This window comes from Pyxicephalus adspersus, chromosome 2 (assembly GCF_032062135.1).
Source record: "Pyxicephalus adspersus chromosome 2, UCB_Pads_2.0, whole genome shotgun sequence".
Lineage (NCBI taxonomy): Eukaryota > Metazoa > Chordata > Amphibia > Anura > Pyxicephalidae > Pyxicephalus > Pyxicephalus adspersus.
The window spans coordinates 123,542,831-123,563,067 of NC_092859.1; the positions used below are offsets into that span (position 1 = coordinate 123,542,831).

General features: G+C 36.1%; 1 protein-coding gene across 1 annotated transcript in view; it reads right to left on the reverse strand.

Moving 5' to 3' along the window:
• ENTREP2 (endosomal transmembrane epsin interactor 2) overlaps nucleotides 1-20,237 on the reverse strand; it is a 402,743-nt gene that overhangs the window by 20,979 nt on the left and 361,527 nt on the right. Inside the window, exons 8-9 of the mRNA XM_072402292.1 lie at nucleotides 8,155-8,230; nucleotides 6,440-7,018 (exon numbers count right to left, since the gene is read on the reverse strand). Of these exons, the coding sequence (XP_072258393.1) occupies nucleotides 6,440-7,018; nucleotides 8,155-8,230 (655 nt within the window). The remainder of the gene's footprint in view (nucleotides 1-6,439; nucleotides 7,019-8,154; nucleotides 8,231-20,237) is intronic.

Consider the following 20,237-nt stretch of genomic DNA (forward strand, 5'->3'; position numbering starts at 1 on the left):
ATTACTCTGACATATCATAAATGACAACAAACACAATGAAATCTTGAAAGCAGCCTTTTCTGAAACTGCAATGCTGTTTATCCTGTTCAGAACATACTTTTGGTTGAACTTGTGGAATTATTAAATTGCAAGGAAAATGACATTTTTATATTCTTTTTTAGCACGGATATGTTTTTTTTCTGCACATGCTGACAAACTGTATCCATAAGCTGTTGCCTAAAAATATTAGGTGTTTGTATGATTATAATAAAGTAGTGGTATTATTTCCATGAAGATCCTGATCTTAGCTTTCCAAGTAACTGTGAACAACCTAGGGTAACCTGGCATTGTGTTGGCAGCACATTATTGGGCTCTCTAATACATGGCAACCCATTCTTTTAAATGGACTTCCTATTCATGGCAGTACAGGAAAAAGCGCAAAGGCTTCTTTTTTTATGATACATTGGGATTCACTGCAGTGCAGGTTCATTGGCGAAATATGTTGGGCTGCCATTTAGAAAGATAATCACTGCAGCAGACCAATGTTTGTTGCATGCACTTCCATGCGTTCAAGTAAGTGTTGTTGTGCACAATAATGTAAACTGAGCCAAGGAATGGGATCTCTAAGTGAGTGACACGGCTACTTTATTTTATTTATACAAACAGGTAGGTCCCCATTTATAAAGCTGCCAGTCATGCTGGTGATTCAGCAGAAAAAGCAGCATTTGACATTGACATCCTCCATTCATAAAAAGTGGCAATCATTTATGACCAAATACTGCTGTTTACCAACTATTAGCATGGTCATGACTATTGAATGTAAGATTGAATTTTTCACTTTGAAAGTAGCAACAGTGGAGGTTAGTGACTTTTTCCTGATTACCACTTTTGCTGCAATCACACTTTTCCAAAGTCACAGTCACAGCAGCAGTTAAAATGAATGGGCCTATCCTGTCCACTACACAGTGAAGGTGGGGGCAAATCTTCCCAGAAAGGTCAAAGACAGCCATAGTAACCTGACAAAGGCTCCAACATTTCTCCTGCCTACTCCAAAGTGCTAATATATTGGTAGGTGTACCCAATCTAAAATGACAAAAAAGTGCTGGTTCTACTATACCCAGAACAAGAACAAGTAGAACAAGAATATTGACTTTCTTTAGATTTAAATCTCAATATCATTTATCTGGCAAATTTTCTACTGTAAAGCAGGGCAGTAAAATAATCAAACACGTAAATGGTCTTTTTTTACAGACTTTGATGTATTCATTTTATTTATTGGAAATAACTCTGTGCATGCAAGCAAAGTGTAAAACAAATTCTCTCTACATGTTTATACACTGACATCCTCATTCTGTATTTACTATTTTTTGAGTCACTAATCTGGAACAAGCATACAGCATGTAAAGTACAGAAAGACCTTAATGTTTTCCCACCCAGGGTTCCATGGATAGATTTTTGCTACTGGATCCTAATTATTTACGTTTAGAAAGGGTTTCCTAAGACCTGGACGTGTCAGGACCAGATTGAGGAAAGCTCCAGTGCAATAGAGAGGTCTGTGGAATTAAATGTGTTATTTTTTTAGTTTAGTTCCGCTTTAAACCAATTATTTCTTTCATTTTGGTTAGAGTGGGGGATGAAAATAAGGAAATTCCCCCCTTAGACAGATGTCACCAGATAAGGTGTCCTCAAGGTGTCCACCAGATAAGGTGAAAATCAAAATTTTCGTTTGTCCTTCACTTTTAGTCCTGGTGTAGGTGTTTATGGAAACAGATATTGAGAGTGTTTTATCCTAATGAGGACAAAGGCAAAATAAAAATAAACCCTTACCAAATTAAAAACTAATATTAAAGTGGACATCGTCACTGCAGGCTGTTCATTTGGACTTCACAACACCTTCTTCACTTATTTTATAACATATAGGAAGGGCAGCACAGTGGCTCAGGGGTTAGCACTCCAGCCTTTGTAGCGCTAGGTCCTGGGTTCGAATCCCACCCAGGACACTATTTGTATGGAGTTTGCAGGTTCTCCCCGTGTCTGCGTGGGTTTCCTCCGGGTACTCTGGTTTCCTCCCAAAAACATGCAGTTAAGTTAATTGACTTCCCCTTAAAAATTGACCTTAGACTACATTAACCACATATGACTATAGTAGGGACATTAGATTGTGAGCTTCTTTGAGGGACAGTTAGTGACATGACTATGGGCTTTGTACAGCACTGCATAATATGATGGTGCTATATAAATACTGTGTAATAATAATAAAGGGGTCTCTGTATTTCCTGGAGGCAAACTGGGCAGGGCTGTTAACCTTTCTTGAGATAACAGTACAACACCCACAGGAAATAAGAGCCAACTGCATTTTGTAGCAGGACCAAAAGGTACTTTTTGTACTTATCAAACACATCTAACAAAACAGTTTTATTGTTACATTTACAGAACAAAAGGGAGCAAATATAGGATGTTTACTGTTAAGCTTTGCTTACACTTTAAAGAGAAAAATATAAACGATCAAGTTTATATGCCAGATTAAGGGAGATTAGCTGCTGTGCCCCTTTAAAAAGGTAAGTATGCAGAAAAATAGTTTTAAACTTTTGATCACTTTTATTATCCTGCCAGCAGTGATAGTGATTTGTAGCAGAACTGTCAGCAACAGTTTAGAATCTTTTTCCTGATATGGTTTAGTTGTAAAAATGATACTTTGCTGTTTATAGGAAACAGTATATGATTAATGTGATATAGAGAAGGTGAGAAGATTTGTGTTCTTTGTAGTTTACTAGACATTCCTCAAAGAAAGCTATATTTGCAGCCATGTGTATTGCACTAGGGCCTGGCGGATGGCTAGAATACTGATGGCAGCATTAGGATTACTTGCCCTCTGGCATGCTACAGGTCTTTGACTTTCTCCAAGTCTGAATGGATAAGAAAACTGCCAACCAGGGGCTGCATGCCAAGTTACACTATGTAAACATGAAAATCAATGCTGATATGACCAAAGTCTGCCTTAGGTTCTCTTTGTACACAAGTGGTATTAATGGAAATGTTTGCATAAATATTTCTGTAGCAGTGTGGCTTTTCATATATCAGAAGCTTTTCCTTTAAGAGGTAAGTACTAAATGTGCTTATATAAACTATAAATTCAATCACCAACCATAAACAGCTAATGTAGTCAATTATATAATTATGCTAATACAGCTTCAACTCTTATAAATGATTCATTCTTTAACATGGGCTTGAAAAAACCTTCCAATTTTTTTTTTTTACATATGGGAAGAAGTTAGCACGGTATTGCTTTTTAAAGCTCTCTTGTTTTGGGAAAGTTGGACATTTTATGTCACACTGTATAGTAAAAAAATTATGGTGGCGTGTTAATGTAACATATACCAAGAAAGTATGGAGTTCACCTCTTTTAGATCTGAAAGGACAGGCTGTTCATTGAAGAACTTAGAGATATCCTGTAGTCTTTCAATGTATTGGTGGACAAGTCTGGGAGGAGATTGCTGCATATTGTTGCTTTTCCTGACCAGGAGGTGCTGGCAGGTTGTAGAAAGGAGATAAATCGGACTGCTAAAAGCTTCCTTGGTGTTCATTGTCAGGGAAACAGAAAAGGTTTTTAGTAAGCAGTTATATTTCTTGTGTGAAAAACCTTATTCACTACAAGTGAACTTGTATGCCTCCAATATACCCCTGTAATGTCGTTTGGGTCAGGAAAGAAGACCTGCCCATTAACTATGGGAACCTCCACTATTAGGGTAAAGGCCTAATAAGGATAGGGTTGGCACATGCTTGCTACCCCCCTTTACCTGGCCACCCAGGGTTCATGCATATCATTTTTTACATTATTTTTTAGGAGTGCATGGGCTCAGATAGCCACCCCATCAACCAGAAGAGTGTATTACTACTTACCTATTCCTATACAGTACTCCTAACCCACTCCTAGAAAGGGAAAACCCAGACTACTGCTAACAAAATACATTAGGTCAGATTCACTACTGCTAAATAAATATTGCAAGAGGTCCCTTTGTTTACTTTTGCAGAATATGCCCTGGAAATTGTCAATAATAGAATATGTAGTTGATTTTGCCATTGATAGCTTTTGCAGATTCCTTGAGGTATTTATGTGGCAGCTAGGAATCTGTCCTAAATGGCACTGTCGGACTATGTAATTGGCATGGGTTTACTTTTAAGGACATAGGTAAAGATTGTGACTTTTCCAGTGTGTGTACTTTCATTATGTTTAGATTAACTTTTTTTGAGAGGTAATAATCTTCTACCATACTCATTCTCATGAATGAAGAGGTAGATAGCTGGAAGGTGGCTAGGTTGTCATAGCCATAAGGCCACTATTAAAGGCTCTGGCATTGACGTCACCACTCCCAGCGGTCTCCTCTGTTATGCCTGACTTGTCAGGGATCCTGTGATCACCATGCAGCTCTGAAAGGCGGCCGGCTGTATAGGGGGACCACACACCCCCATTGCCAATAGACTTGCACCCACATCTGTAGGAATGCTGGGATCCCTGTCCTTTCCACAGTTACCCATGTATGGTGATTTGGGAAGTCAGGTTTAACAATTCCCATGAGGCAGAGATGATGCCAGCAAAGAAAGGTTCAGACAACAGATACTTCTTAAACTATCTGGTATGGAGCTGGAGAAGGAGCTTGTAGAATGGTGTAAAAAAAGGCTGCTATTGACTAGGGGCAGGGATGGCAGCACATTCTAGCCTAGATGAGACACATCTATGAATCATGGCCCTTGGTAAATTTACCAGACCAAAAAAGAACAAGTTAGGAAGGTAACATTTGAGGTTTTCAAACACTTTAACATTCACAGTAGGTTTTTGTGAAGTATGACTTATTTTAGAAAACATTTACATTCCAAAATATTTCCTTGTGAATGATGAGCCATCATAATTATAAAGTGCTACTGTGTAAAAAATGAAAATGGCTTGCTTTACTTTTCTGTATTTTGTGATGCCCAGTGGATACTTTACAAACATTATCAGCAGCAAAGCATGTTGTATGTTATTAATAAAATGAAATTGCTGTTAACAATGGATTATCTAACAATGTTTTTAGGCCTGTTTTCACAAGCTATTTATTGTAAACCTGATACTATTATCACACATTTAAACAGCTGCTCCTGCCGGCATTCAGTAAGAAAATTATTAAAATAGACCCATTTTCCCCTCATTTTGTAAATGGCAGCAAGCTACATTAACAAATCTGATATTTTTGTAGAGTTTAGTAAAGGTCTTTAAAATGATTCAGACTGGATCTACTTAGGCAGCAATTTACTAAACACAAGTCAACATGAGCCTATTTGCAAGCAAGACTTTCTAAAAGTCATATAGACTCACACTGTGAAATCGCAGCTGGAAATACAAATCATTAAACTAGTCGGATCATTCTGTAAGTGTGTTAAAGTTCAGCCTCATTTTCTCAGTTGGGAATACAAACCATATTACTTGTCTGGTAATTTTCTGGGGGGCTAAAGTGCCTTTAATTTCCACTTCTGCTCAAATTTTTCCCTAATTAATCTACCAGTTGCACTACGAAACTACCAGGGCTGACAAAGTTTTCTATTAGCCTAAACAGTTCAATCAGTTGCTGGTGCTTTAACAAAATGGCTAAGGCCCATGACATTATGATATTTTCAGAAGAAAAATGACTTGTACGTGCAACTTAGGTACTTTGTGCCAAGCACAGTTATAATAATGGAATTTATACAGCATGGTGAAAGGGCAAAACTGGTGAAGGGAATTTATATAAAAAATAGCAGCATACCAGCTAGAAATTTAAACTATCCTTTTCAATAAAGAAGTAACTTCAGTAGCCAAAGAAAACTAATTTGCTCTTTGTGTTTCTCTCTCCTGGTTTCACTATAGAGGGACTGCAAGAGGCTGATAACAAATCATTATTAGTGTATTAATAAACACAGACATTATTCTATTTGTGTCCTTCATACCTACAGTTGTGATATGCAATAGTGTCTTAGTTCTATTGGTAAGGCCTCTGGTAACTTTATTTGACGTATGCCCATCCCCTTTAGGCTAATCAATGCAGCAAACCTTAAAACTTGCTACAGTACCCTAATGCATTAACTATGCTAATATATGTTTGTCTTTAGAGCAAACATTGCAAATGCAAGGTCCACCTATGATGCTCCCCTTACCCTGCAAAATCTATTGTCATCTACAATGTGCAAAACTACCTGTAAAGAATAGGTTAGGTTTATTACATTCTGTTTCTTCTAGGAAGACTCCTATGGAATGCAAGCCAAATTATGCAACTCTACTGCAAATGGATCTTCTTGCAAGATTTGGGCTGCTCTGTATTGCTTAAAATTTAGAATAAAAAAGTGAGACGACACATTTGCCTAGGCACCATGGGAAGAATAACCTATGGAAAAATTTAATACTAGTTGTTCAGGGAATTGCCTAATGCTAAGCATTTACATAAGTTACCTTCTGTGCTGGATGTACAGGAAATGGGGTCACTGGTCGACCGGACTATACTGGCAATTCGGTATTTCTTGGTATGATGTTGCTGGATAGCTTTTTCCAGGCACCCTGTGTGAGGTGCTGGATTTACTGGTAAGGTAGCAGGAGATGGCAGGGATTGCCCCGGTGGCTGGCTGAAAACACCGCAACACATTTTTATAGGTATGTGTGACACTTTTCTTTCTTTTGCTGAATGCTGAGATTCCCTTTCTTGTGTGCTGAAATTTTCATTGGAAGAATCCAAAGACCTGGACTGTGTATAACTGTCACACTCCTGCCTCTGAGACCTGTCTGTGGAGGCTCTGCTTCCATCATCATCTGGTGAACATGGTGAATTAGTAAGGTGAAGGCCACATCGAAGGCTATGTTCCAAACTAGCACAGCTACTTCCTGTAGCTGCTGTGCGTATGGTACTGAATGGAGAAAAGTCAGCAGAACGTAAAGAGCCCTGAACCTCCAAAGAACAGAGGTCCTCTGAGGAGCAGCTATGGGCCGGGATATCGGCTACTTCAGATACAAGAATAGAGGTGCTGTCCACAGACACTGCAATACAAAAACAGATAAAGGAATCATTAGTGAACACAAAGTACTCTATAGAAGTGATTTAACATACTGTCAAACACAAGGTAATGGCTTAATAAACAAATGCTTGAAAGGTATTAGGTAGATATACTGCAAAGTAAATTACAAAGTCTTTGTAAGTTTATATGTATTGTGGCTTTTTTTAATTATATCACCTGTTGTGTTTTACAGCATAGGACTAAATGGTGTATGCCATATTTTTGTTATGTGGGGCTGATGGAATGTGAGTATTATTAATGGTTTTTATGGTTGGTAAGCATCTGCCTTTGGATGGTTAGAAAGGTATAAAGCAGAGTACACTTCTGTTCAAACCTCCCCTTTGTAATGTCAGCACCTCTATCAGTTTCTGCAACAAGGTTGCCATTAACCACACCTGCAGAAAATGTACCTGGCACCTCTAATCCTATGTAAACATTCAAGCAGCAGGCTTCTGTGTATATGTTGGCTCCAAACATAGTAGCCAGTAGCCTTGAAATGTAAAATATAAGTAATTCTGATTTTGTGTATGTTTATGCACATAAAGCACACATACAACATATAACAACATGTTTAAAAAACATGCACAGAATGCAAAGTGACTTATCATATATACAAGCATATATATGTGAAAGGGCACAAAAATAGCATTGTAAAGAGGAATGAGGAGTCTTTTTTAGAACTTTTCATCTAATTTGTAGACAAATCAATCAATTTATGCCTTCAATATGTTTATTAAGACATTCTGACTAGGACGCTTTTTCTTTGTACTCTAAAATCAATGTGATAACAATGCCATTGTGTTAAAACTGTACTTGTCCAAGGACAAATGTAGAATTATGTAACCAATGACAAACTATTAAAATTATTCTTATATGTTTTAATATGTTGTGACATTTATTATAGAATGGGAATGAAGAGAAAACTTCTGCTGGGTATCAGACCAAAATTCTGGAAATAAAATTTCAATTTGGTATTACAAATACTTCAAAAAGCAAATGTATCCAAAATCACCCGTATATGCAATATATTATTTCATATATATACTGAAAATTTGACAAAATTTCATATATATACTGAAGATTTGACAAAAAGAGTTTTGTGATTAGAATAACACGAACCTTGTGTGCTGAAGCCAGCTGTAGTATTTCTGTCACCCAAGCTGGATTCTGTTACCTGCTGGTCTATACTTTGACCCTGCAAATGTAAAACACAATGTTATATATATTATGCATAATATCTTAACCATGAACCATACTTGGGTTCGATAAAATTGTTTTTATTTCTTAATTTAGTTTTAAATTTATTGAACTGAAGAAGTCTCATGCTCATTACAGATTATATTAACTAATGTCTAGGATTGTTAATCGATTAAAAATGATTTATGATTGGAACAATTGGAACAATGAAGAGTTTATTCTATATCTAAAATCATCTTAAGATGCAGACTAGACAGTTTCTTTGGCTGGACTGTCAATTTATAGGAACTTGCCCATAGCCTATTTAGGACAAAATAAAGGAATTGCTGGGCATTTAAAACTCTGCCACTGGAACTTACATTCTGTGATGTTCCTTATCAACATATAGGACCCGATTTATTAAAGCTCTCCAAGGCTGGAGGATCCAGGTGGATCACTCAAATTCACTGATGAAAGTGCTCCTCAGTCTGCTTTAATAATGTAGGCCCATAGACTCCAAGCTGGTGCTTGGAAGAAAAATATACACAAGTGTAAGGACTCTCTGCAGTCAATAAGGGGCTCAAATATATTGGAGAGAGGCTTGTGCTTTGCTACACCTTGTGATCTGCTCCATTCATACCAGTCAGACCGTTGCATGTAGGTGGTGAAACCCCATGGAATTCTTTCTATTCTATAGAGTGGGGTGAGTTTTGTGATTAGAAGAGAGATGATCATGTGACATTGACAGGTCAAATGTCTGGAACCTTGTCCCAGGCTTTTCTTATTATTTTTGCAAACAACCTTCATTAATTTATTGCACTCTTCTGGCTCTGAAGTACAAAGTCAATACAGCTCAGTACACATTTGTAAAGGTAATCTCTAAATATCATCCATACCACTGCTTTTAAATGAGCTCCTGAATGTGTGAACTTGGTAATGCAAACATTTGATGAGCCAATCTGCTGATCAACTCAAATCATTTAGGTATGTTGATATAGTCAAACCAAGCATCAAAATGGAGAAGAAAGTTGATTTACATGACTATGCTCTGTTGGGAGTTTACAGAGAATCCAAAAAATGGAAAATTTCTATTGAGCGGTCTGGGTAAAAATGTCTTGTTGATATAGGAGGTCAGAGGAAAATGTCCAGATTTGTTTGAGCTAACAGAAAGGCAGCAGCAACCCAAATAATCAATCATTACAGACAAGGTATGCAGAATAGCATCTCTGAAAGCACAACAAGTCAACCCTTAAAGCAGATAAGCTACAGCAGCAGGAGACCACACCAGGGGATGCCCATATGAGCACTTAAGGATACAATTCACATGGGCTCATCAAAAATGGTGAGAACTATTTCTTACAAAACTAAAAAAGAAAAACAAGTTTTGTGTTTTACATACATTAAAAATAAAGGCCCATAGAAGATAGAAGATAAATGGGTTGGCAAACATAAAGTTTGCTGTTCTAGAAAAATATCTTTAGCATCACTGATTTATTAATTATGGTTCAGTGGCCGGCTGTCAATATTTTATAAAACAAATGTACAGGACTGGGAGCAGCAAGAGGAGCCAGCATTTGTCAAATCAGCTATCCTGTATTTCCTGTGAAGGTTTTCAAAATCCAACCTAATCAGGTTTTACAGCTGAAACATCTAACCAATATATATCCAAAGCCATGGACCAGAATAGGCTTGATTTGCACTCAGGAAAATTTTAAATTCCTAAGTTAGAAGGATGGCACCACAAACATATAGAACAACAAGGTTTAGAGCTGTGGGTGGTCTGATAACAAATTAAACACTGCGCTATGAGAACACGAACATGATACTTTTTCTCAGCTTTGGTTAACTTTATGCTAAGAACATCTGCTTTTCCTTTCATAACATATTGCGATTTTTTTAATTGTTCAACTCTGTCCTGTTCAGTGAGTATTTCTGTTTCACAGGAAATTAGCATTTTATTTGCAGGAAAAACTGTTAGGAATGATCATAATAAAAGTAATAACTGTAATTGTAGATGCATCTATTCCAAATGCATTCTTATTTTTAATGCTGAGTATATTTTCTACAAATACTGAAATTACCTAGGGTTAGGTTAATCATACCAGAAATGCAATATCATGGATAATTTTCAGAGTTAGTTCAAGTGGAAATAAAAACAATACTGTACTATCAAACCATAGCTTTTGCTTATTCCCTAGTCTTTCTTTTAATATAGACAAAAAGAGTAAAAATACGGACGAGAATCATGCGTGTGTACAGTGCTCATCGTCCATTCTCCAAACGACAGTTAGTGATACAACTCTGGACTTTGTAAAGTGCTGTACAATGTCAGCGCTATATATATATACTGGATAATAATATGAATAATACTATTAAAAAAATAAGCCTGGACAGAAAAGTTGTACAGATAAAGATCTTTACATTTGTGGTGACCTAATATCCCCTATGATGTGGTCTACGGTATTTCCACAGTTAAGCACTCTTTTCCAGTAAATTGGCCAATGAGGTACATGCGATCGGTAGCCCTGTGGTCCACAGTTTTCCCTTTATTATTATTATTATTATTATTATTATTAATAAACAGGATTTATATAGCGCCAACATATTACGCAGCGCTGTACATTGAATAGGGATTGCAAATGACAGACTAATACAGACAGTGATACAGGAGGAGAGGACCCTGCCCCGAAGAGCTTACAATCTAGTAAGGCATTTGGAAAAAAGGCCACTGATTCCTAGAGCTATGTGGCCCATCAACCCAGAAGTACAGGAGTACAATTCACAGTGGGTAGCAGCTACTGGTCCAGATTGCCCCTAGTGATCCAAGTTCTATAGAATGATGTATAAATAGAACTGAGATGACAAGGGGAATTACTAGACTAAATTTATTTGAAAGTATTGCTATCTCTAAATGTGCACTAAATTAACTTTCTGTCTAAAGCACAGCTGTATTTCCAGTTTATACTCTAAATATATGCCATTTCTTATAGCTACCTCTGCTCACTTGTGTATTTGCAGTGACAGAACAAGTGTGGGTTTTTGGGTTGTTGTCAAGACTGATCAAATAAATACATTACTGTTTCTGTATGAAATTAAGGTTTAATTTAAGTAATATTTTTTTCAAAAGCTACCAATGAAATAGCAGATATGTAGATTTTACTTTTGTGATATTTTTACTGTCATAACATCAGTGTGCTGTCCAATTCTTATCAATATATATCAATATTTCAAACGATCAAATGTATATTCTTTTGAGTATCCATAAAATGGTGCATGCTTCATTTGTTAGGACATTAGCCATGTTAAAGGATTACTATATGAGATCAGAAAGTTAGGAATTTTGTGCAGGCCTAAAAAATTCACATTCAAAATACAAAAATGTGGAAATTGAAATAAGCAGATCAAACACATCGATCACTGGGATATCATCGATATCCCTGAAATACTGGGGCTGAAACAACGCTCTATAAAGCTTAGTATCTACAACAAGGACTATTATGCAAAGACCTCCTATTCTTCACCAGAGAAAAAAATCACAACTGAATCCTGACATCCAATATACAGCTTTCCCAGTCCAATGTAAAGAAAAGCATGCTTATATGAATATTTGAATAAAAAAAAAAAAAACAAGATCAACAGCTGGTTAGTAAAAAGCATCTCTGAACAACGGAAGGTTCAACGATGCCCAAAGCAGATATTAAATATATTTTTTTATGTTTAAAATAATTATTTTTTAAAAGAGTCGGACAAGAAAATCTAAAAACAATGGCTATACAAATTGTGAGTTTTTCTTAGTAAATAGAGCTCATCGAATCCCTCACTTAGACACTGATGTAGGTTAAGTGTGTGATTCATTTCAAGTATGATAGACAATCCTATTTAAATTTTGCAGTGTGAATGTATGAACTAGCTCATATGCACTCAATCAAGAAAGTGGCATTGAGCTGAATTCATCCGAGAAAATCAGCAGATGTGGCAAGTGAATTCTTAAGATTCAAGAAGTGCTGCTAAAAATGTAATAATGAAAAAAAACAAAAAATAAAAAAGAAAGGGGAAAAATGTAAAATGACAGAGGATTGGGAGTTGTTTTGGAGCCAGGAGTGTGGGCAATCAGCCTATTTTTTTGTGTATGGTAATGTACTACTGTCTATAATATGAGAAACTGGACAGCCGCCAACTCAAACAGCTTTCAGCAGGCAATGTCCTTAAACTGCATCTGGGGAATAATCTGTGGTTACTGAAATCTTGAACAATATATAGTTGTCTATTTCCTTGTTGCCATACAGTGAAATGCCAAGTATCTGGGGCTGCTGTGGGTATTCCTATCACTGGATTTCTTCCAATAATTTGTTGCACAATGATAATGTTTTTCATTTTTTTAGCATACCATGATTAAAAAAAAAATACTTGCATTATTAATATTTTATTTTAGTAAGTAATGTTACACTGTAGTGTATTTTACGAGCTTGAATGTTATGTGTACAAAGCTATGCAAAACGACCTAAACAAATACTATATGTATTTAAATAGCAGCAATACATTTAAGCAAGCAAAGTATTAATGGAAAGCCATATGCTCACATTTAGCATCACTCTGTAGATTTTATTTACACATTTTACATGGCCACATAAAACAAATTTTGCTTTAAAATGTCTACAATTAGCTCTCAAATCTTAAAATTAGATCAGGTATAAAGGTTCTGTTTTATAATTTATATAAATATAAGTGGAAGGAATCTGCTTTTCCTGACAGCAATGGCCAAGACAAAGCAATGCAAATCAGCAATTGTTGATGTATTGCTTGCTGTAAGCAATGTGTGTAATTCCAAAAGAAATGCAAAGTGGTATTGGAATATATATATATTCATACAAAATTAGAAGTTTCAAATTAGGTGCCAATAATGAAGACCTCCTTAGGGAATATGCAGTTGCAACCCATCTTATTTTATTTACACATTTCACCCTTTTATTGACCTATATTATGTTGTGTTATCATGACAAGATTATAAGAGCTTTCTTAGGCCCTCAGAAGAAGTAAACAAAATAAAGCATTATAGGAGAATAACTTCCAATAACCTATGAAACATAAAGCCTTGTAGCTTTAGGGAATGAGCAGTCTTGAAATCAACTATAACATCTACATTGTATTAAAGTATGAATAAAAAAATATGAGGTCAGCTGTCTCAAACGGATCAATGCCTTAACCTCCCTGGCAGTATGAATACTAAGTATTTTTAAATGTAAAAGCGGTACATTTAAAAATACTCAGTATTTTAAATTTCCCGCCTGGCCCGCCTCCCAGCTGCATGGTCCCACCTCCCAGCCACACGCTGCCGAGCAGATACCCAACTGGCATCTGCTTCCCCTGGACTAATAGTCTGAAGAACATAAATCTACCAAAAAGTAGATCAAATTAAAAAATAGAAGTTTGTGGACTGACCTATTTAAAGCCTTGCTTTGAATTCCTAAATGCTGTGGGGGATTTTAAATGGCCAAATGAAGAAATGTTGCATGTTAGAAAGTGGTGGTAAAATGCCTTCAAGATGAAATTTCCACTAAGGGGGTAAAAACAGGCCTCAAATTATAGTCACTAGTCATAATATATTATTAAAGCTAATGATAGTTCTGTTAATTAAAACATTGAAAAGGCAGGAATTCCGTGTGTTTATCTGTGAGCACTGTTTGCGTTAAATTATATATATATAGTTTTTGTGGTGTTCCGTTGGTCTTTCTATACATGAGCCATATACAAAATTCACAGTGACAAGGTCAGGAGGACACACCAAGGATGTCATGTTTGGCAAAAAAAAGCATCTTCCCTGCGCTGTATGAGCACACTTAAGTGCCCGACATTTCATAAAATCCATGGCAGATCCCACTAAAACTCATCAATCACTTTCCAGCCAGCACTTGTGTCCAGAACTTAATTTAAATTTGGCCTTTCATAAAACTAAATGTGACATGCTATTTTAAAGCTATTAGGAAGAGTACTTTCAGTTCATGTTGAATCTTACATCAATATTTGTCTTCTGACAAAGTCAAAAAAAGAGAAAAAAAATCTTGTAAAACATTTTGAAAATAAATGACAATTTTTACAAAGAGATCGACAATCTTTGTCTGCATGTAACATTTATCAAGGAAAATATGTTGAATGTGATGTTTAATAAGATGTCTGATATGTTAGGAAGCGTGACCAAATTCCATTAAGTAGACGTTCTGTTCCACATTTTTACAAAATTGAATTGTTGGAAGAGTGGAATATTGAAGTTTTCCTAACTTATAGATTGGGGGACAGGTATACAATGAATAAAAATGACAGAATTTATTGATTTAATTTTTTTTCTCTAAAAAGAGATCTTAGCCTGTTAAATTTCCCTAAATCATAGTTTCATTTATTATGACATAGTTAAAAATTTTGTTGCCCTAAGCTGTTTGATGTTGTGTATTTATTTCCCCTTACTGATTGAAAGCCTTATATTCTTGACTCGATTTTTAATTCAATGAACCTCCTTTTTAGAAGTCATATGTTCTTCTAATATCTCTGTATCACCTGCATGTACTCAGATACTTTATTTATTTCCAAATGTCCTCATCTATTTTCTACACTAAGGCTACGTACACACTCTTGATTAATGTCATCGTGAAAGATCATTTTCAGCAACAAACAACTGAATGGAATGAATGAATGGATGAGCGCTGTACTTACATCACTGTTCTGTTCTATGGAGAGAACAGGGAGAAGAATGAACGAGTTGCACCATGCTGTGCTCTCCTCCCTTCACTTCCATTGCTGTCATTCATCGTCTGTTGTTAATGGATCCACCAGGACAGATCCATGAACAACATTGGTCAGCCTCTGTAAAAAGTCAGATTCTCGTCCGAGATGAACCTGACTGCTCAAATTGGCTGAGAATCACCTGGCATGTGTACATACCCTTAAAAGAATACTGTCATATTCCTTTTGGAATTCCTTTTTGGAAACAATAGGACTGATTTATTAAAGCTCTTCAAGACTAGAAAAGATATACTTTCATCAGTTTACCTTGGTAATCCAGAAAACCTGGATCTGGTACAGGATTGAAAACATTTGCTAAAAAAAAGAAAGTGACTTTAGGAAATCCATTCCAGGTTTTCTGGATCACCCAGCTTCACTGTTGAAAGTGTATCCTCCCCAGCATTGGAAAGCTTTAACACATTAGGCCCAATGTCTCGTAATAGACCACCACCCCAACAATGGTATATTCATAAACCCATGCACTGTGGATACCCCTGAACCTTTTGAGCCCTCACACATGTGATAATGTTTTGGTCCAAATAGACAATCACCAGGCAAAAACATTGTCAAGGGGTGGAAATAGTGAAATAACTTACCTGCACTCTTGCAGTGGGGTTTGGGGCAAGAATTGGGGAGTCTAATTTGAAAGGGCTGTGGACTATAAGAGGGTACTGTAATATATCTTTACTTGTATTCTTGCTTTTTCACCTTACTTCTGTTATCTGTATAACAGTCTTAGAAATGTATTAAATATTAATATTAAATATTAGAAGGATTAACAGGCCTTCTGTTCAATAAACAGATGATGTAAATTGATATTATAATATATAGATATATAGACAGAAAATTTGGAAAAAGTTAAACTTGTTTTTTTAAAAACGCACTAATATTCTCTCAGACCTTCAACATAACATTCCAAAATTGTCCATCTTCTTGTTTAGCTAGAGTTTTAACCCAATTTATTGTTTGTTTTCTCCTATCTGGACTAGTCATTTGTTTCATTTCTTGCTAGTAAAAGCCAAAACCCTGAACATGGCGGTCACTTAATTTTTTTCAGTCCTTTGTTGGACTAGCCAAGGAAATAATCAAATATGGTATTCGTACCTCAGTACCTGACATTTTAAAGATCTCAATAGCTTTACATTTGAGGTAAAACTTTCAAATATTACTTTTGTTCAAAATTGAGTAATCTCACAGAATAAAGCATGCTGGCTGTAATACTGCAAATATGAATGTGTACACAGCACAGCATCACTGCTGACAGAGATAATTGCTTTGGCTGCATGACCAAGTCTACCGTGTGGATTGCATATCTCTGTTGTTGGGTAGACGCCAGTGATAGAAGATGTTGCTGCTTCACTAGAAACGTGTGTGCATATTGCTTGGGTAATGATGCCCTCAAGAGACACACCTTATTATAACGCATTTGGCACCTACATGTCAATCACCATAATGTGATTTTACTAGAAAGTCAGCGCATACACTGCAGGAGAGGCCTGAAGCATATTGCATGATCCCAATCATTTTTCACATACAATTCCAAGTAACATTTGTGTCTACCTTGGAGGCATCCAAACTGCATGTAGAAAGTCAGCTTTGATTTTTCACAGTTCTTATACTACACCGAGTAATATACTAAACCATAGTATTTCTCTACCAAATCCACAGATAAGTTCTGTAGTATCATTTCCCATTTAGAGTAAAATAAGGTTGTTTTAATGGCCCTTTCTTAGCAGCACATACTCACCTTTCCTTCAATAATTTTTTCCTGATCTATTCTGGGTACAAAGAAGCATTTGACTCCTTCCTTCCTATACCAACAAATACTAGGTCACAGACTGTACTCGGCCCTGTGTAAGCTCCAACTATAGTGACTAACACAAGTGGGCTAATTTATAAATACTCTCCAAGGCTGGAGATACACTTTCATCAGTGAAGCTGGGTGATACAGCAAACCTGGAATGGATTTCCTAAAAGTAATTTTCTATTTGTTAGCAAATGTTTTGAATCCTGGACCAGATTCATTTCAGGTTTGCTGGATCACCCAGTTTTACTGCTGAAAGTGTATCCTTACCAGCCTTGGAGAGCTTTAATTATTCAGGCCCAACATTTTAATTCCTGACTCCTGGAGGCTGGATGAAGTGAACTGTATATAGAAAAGCACAGGTTTGCACTAAAATAAATTTTAAATTTAAGCTTTCACAAAATATTTAACATTTGCTAGTGCTTAACGAGGAAATAAAATATATCAATGTGACCAGACATGGTATTGCAGAAAAAACAGGCAATGTCTGCTTTGAGCAGCCTCAATAATGGCTACAAAAACTGTACATGTGGCAGCAAAGTGGCAAGATAGATCTGAACACTTCCAACTCAAGCAAAGTGACCCATTTACCATAAACTTTCAATGTGTCCTTTGCACTAAAAAGTCTAAGACAAACATTAGAATGTTACGTCCTACTGAGAATAGAACACAGATCTCAGCATGTTTTATGGTAATGTGTTCAATCTAAATGTATGGCATATGCTCTCTCAGGGGATGCTAGAGACAATTAACTTTGTAATATGTCTTATGCTGGGTAAAGCATAAGAAATTGCACATTACTATCATTAATCAGACAATGTCCCCATATTTGCACATACTGTAGCATGTATATAGTTCTAAGCCCCCTCCAGGGAAAGAATTAGAGATAGGTGCCTGGAGGGGAAGAGGGTAATAAAGATCTCTTGTTTTTGCATTTGGCTAAGTAACACGACAAGGGCTATTTGGACCTGTTCACACTGGTACATGTGTTTCTATATGAAAACAAGCACATTGGCAATGGGGACTGATTTATTAAAGCTTTTCAAGACTGGTGAAAATTACTATCATGGGAGAACCTGGGAGATCCAACAAACCTAAGTAAGCTTTAATAAGTCAGAGATTTAATAAATCAGGCCCAATGTATGAAACATGCATTGGTGTGCTGGGTTTCCATTCATTAAACTGTTGTGTGCTTTGCCTTTAAATGCGCAGCATGCAGAATATTTAGTGCTCGGTGGTGCATTGGGTAGCCTATGCATTGTAACACAATGCACACCATTGTAAATGGCAATTATTATTATTAAAAAGGGTTTATATAGCCCCAACATATGACGCAGCGCTGTACAAGAGGGGTTGCAAATGACAGACGAATACAGACAGTGACATGGAAGGAAAGGACCCTGCCCCGAAGAGCTTACAATCTAGGCAATGTGTTGCCTTTTCAAAAAAACTGTTTTATTTTGTACTAAAAAAATAATATAGGGGATTATATTCTTATACAATCTGATTACATTCTTCTAAATAGCTTTTTAAGATAACATTTCTGATATTCTGATCTTATTTACGGTCAACATACAATGTACATATTGAAGTCAGCATTATTTAGGGATGAGACGTGCAACAAAGGAGGTTTTACAGTAGTTTTTAGAAACTAAATCTTGAAATGCAAGGCTTTTTCCAGATCATTGTTGTCTAAGGCTTCATGTGGAGAGGTAAGAGCTGCTAAGGGACACATGCTGAAGCTCATATAAAACTTTTCACATTCAGGTTTTAAACTGCACTGCAGCAGTTTAGCATGGACCCTATTAAAGAGAGAAAATCAATAGTAAAGTGATAGCTGTCCTTCACCATTTTATAGGGCTGTCAGTGAGACTTTCATCTTCCCTGTATATTACTGTGGCAAAATACACCAACTATTATTACCTTTATAACTGCACAATTGTATCTCTGATAACTTTTACGGTTAATAATATAAAAAAGATTTGGCAATATTTTACAGAATATTATAATATTATGTATAACAACGAGTTTGATTCAAACAGACAAATTGATTTTGTTAAAAAAAAAAACTTTGGACTAGACGATGGCCATATATTCCTTGTTCTACTTTTCATGTGTTACTTTAAAGTTGCTGCAGTAATTGAAGGTCTTCACCTTGAATGTACAGGCTGTGACACCCTAAAAACAGTATAGCAAGCAATATAGCAGTTTATAGATTGCCACAGGCCCTGGTGGTGTAATATACCGTGACAGCCAATAGTTTCTTTCAATTCTGGTAAAAGTAAAGAGTTTTATTTAGAACAGGAAGACCATAATGTAATCTCTAGATTCCATTACATCCCTTAAACCATCAAAACATATTTTAATTTCACCTTCTCCCTTGATTTCGTAACGCATTTCACCAAAAACTTAACATTTTGGCTAAATATTTTGATATTACCAAAATTTGCATAGAATAGGTAATATTATTATCTTAATTTTGCACATTTTTAGCTGCAACATTATTATTATTATTATTATTATTATTATTACACAGTAATTTTATAGCCCAGACATATTACGCAGCTCTTTACAACGACATTAGCCATATCACTAGCTGTCCCTCAAAGAGGCTAACAATCTAATGTCCCTACCATAGTCCTATGTCATTTATTACAGTCTAAGGTCATTTTGGGGGGGGGGGGGGGCAAATAACTCAGCTGCATGTTGGGGTATGTTATGAAACATAAATGTGACTTAAAAGTAGAAAGTAACATAACTGCTAAGAATTCTGTATTTGGTTTCTTACAAAAGTTGGAATTGCCCTTGAATGCCAAACTGTGCATAGTCGCTGCTTAGAAATATCAAGAATCCCTTAATAGAAGAATAAAACATACTTACAGTGTTTGCAAGTCTGCAAATACAAATAGGGACATTAGCTGAACACTTTGTGGCATACAGGTGCATATGAGGTGTCAGCACAAGGCTAATGACAAAGAAAGTGGTGCACTGGGAGGAGATATCTTCAAACACACAGTTCAATTCCTGCCCACTAATCATTAGAGGTATAGTATTTAGCACTTTAATATCTCTGTTTCTTTATACTGGCGGGTAATATACAGAAACTGCCTACACGGGTTAGATAAATGTCAAATATTTCATATGGAAAGTTACATTAATTAAATATAATATCATCTGGCCACAATGAACTATGGTATCTACTTCTGGCAATAATATACTCGATCTGTAAACATGAAGACTCTGGAAAACTGGGGTTAGGAATGAGGAGTATTGCTGTCACTGGGATAGGAATATTTGAATCTTCACCTATACTATTAGGTGATGGTTTTTGTTGTTGTTTTTGCCTCTAATTTTCATCACTTGTGTCATCCCATAACCAGGACAGAACCTGACAAGTCTTGTAAAAGTGATTTATTGCGTCTGACTTATTAAAGCTTTCCAAGGCTGG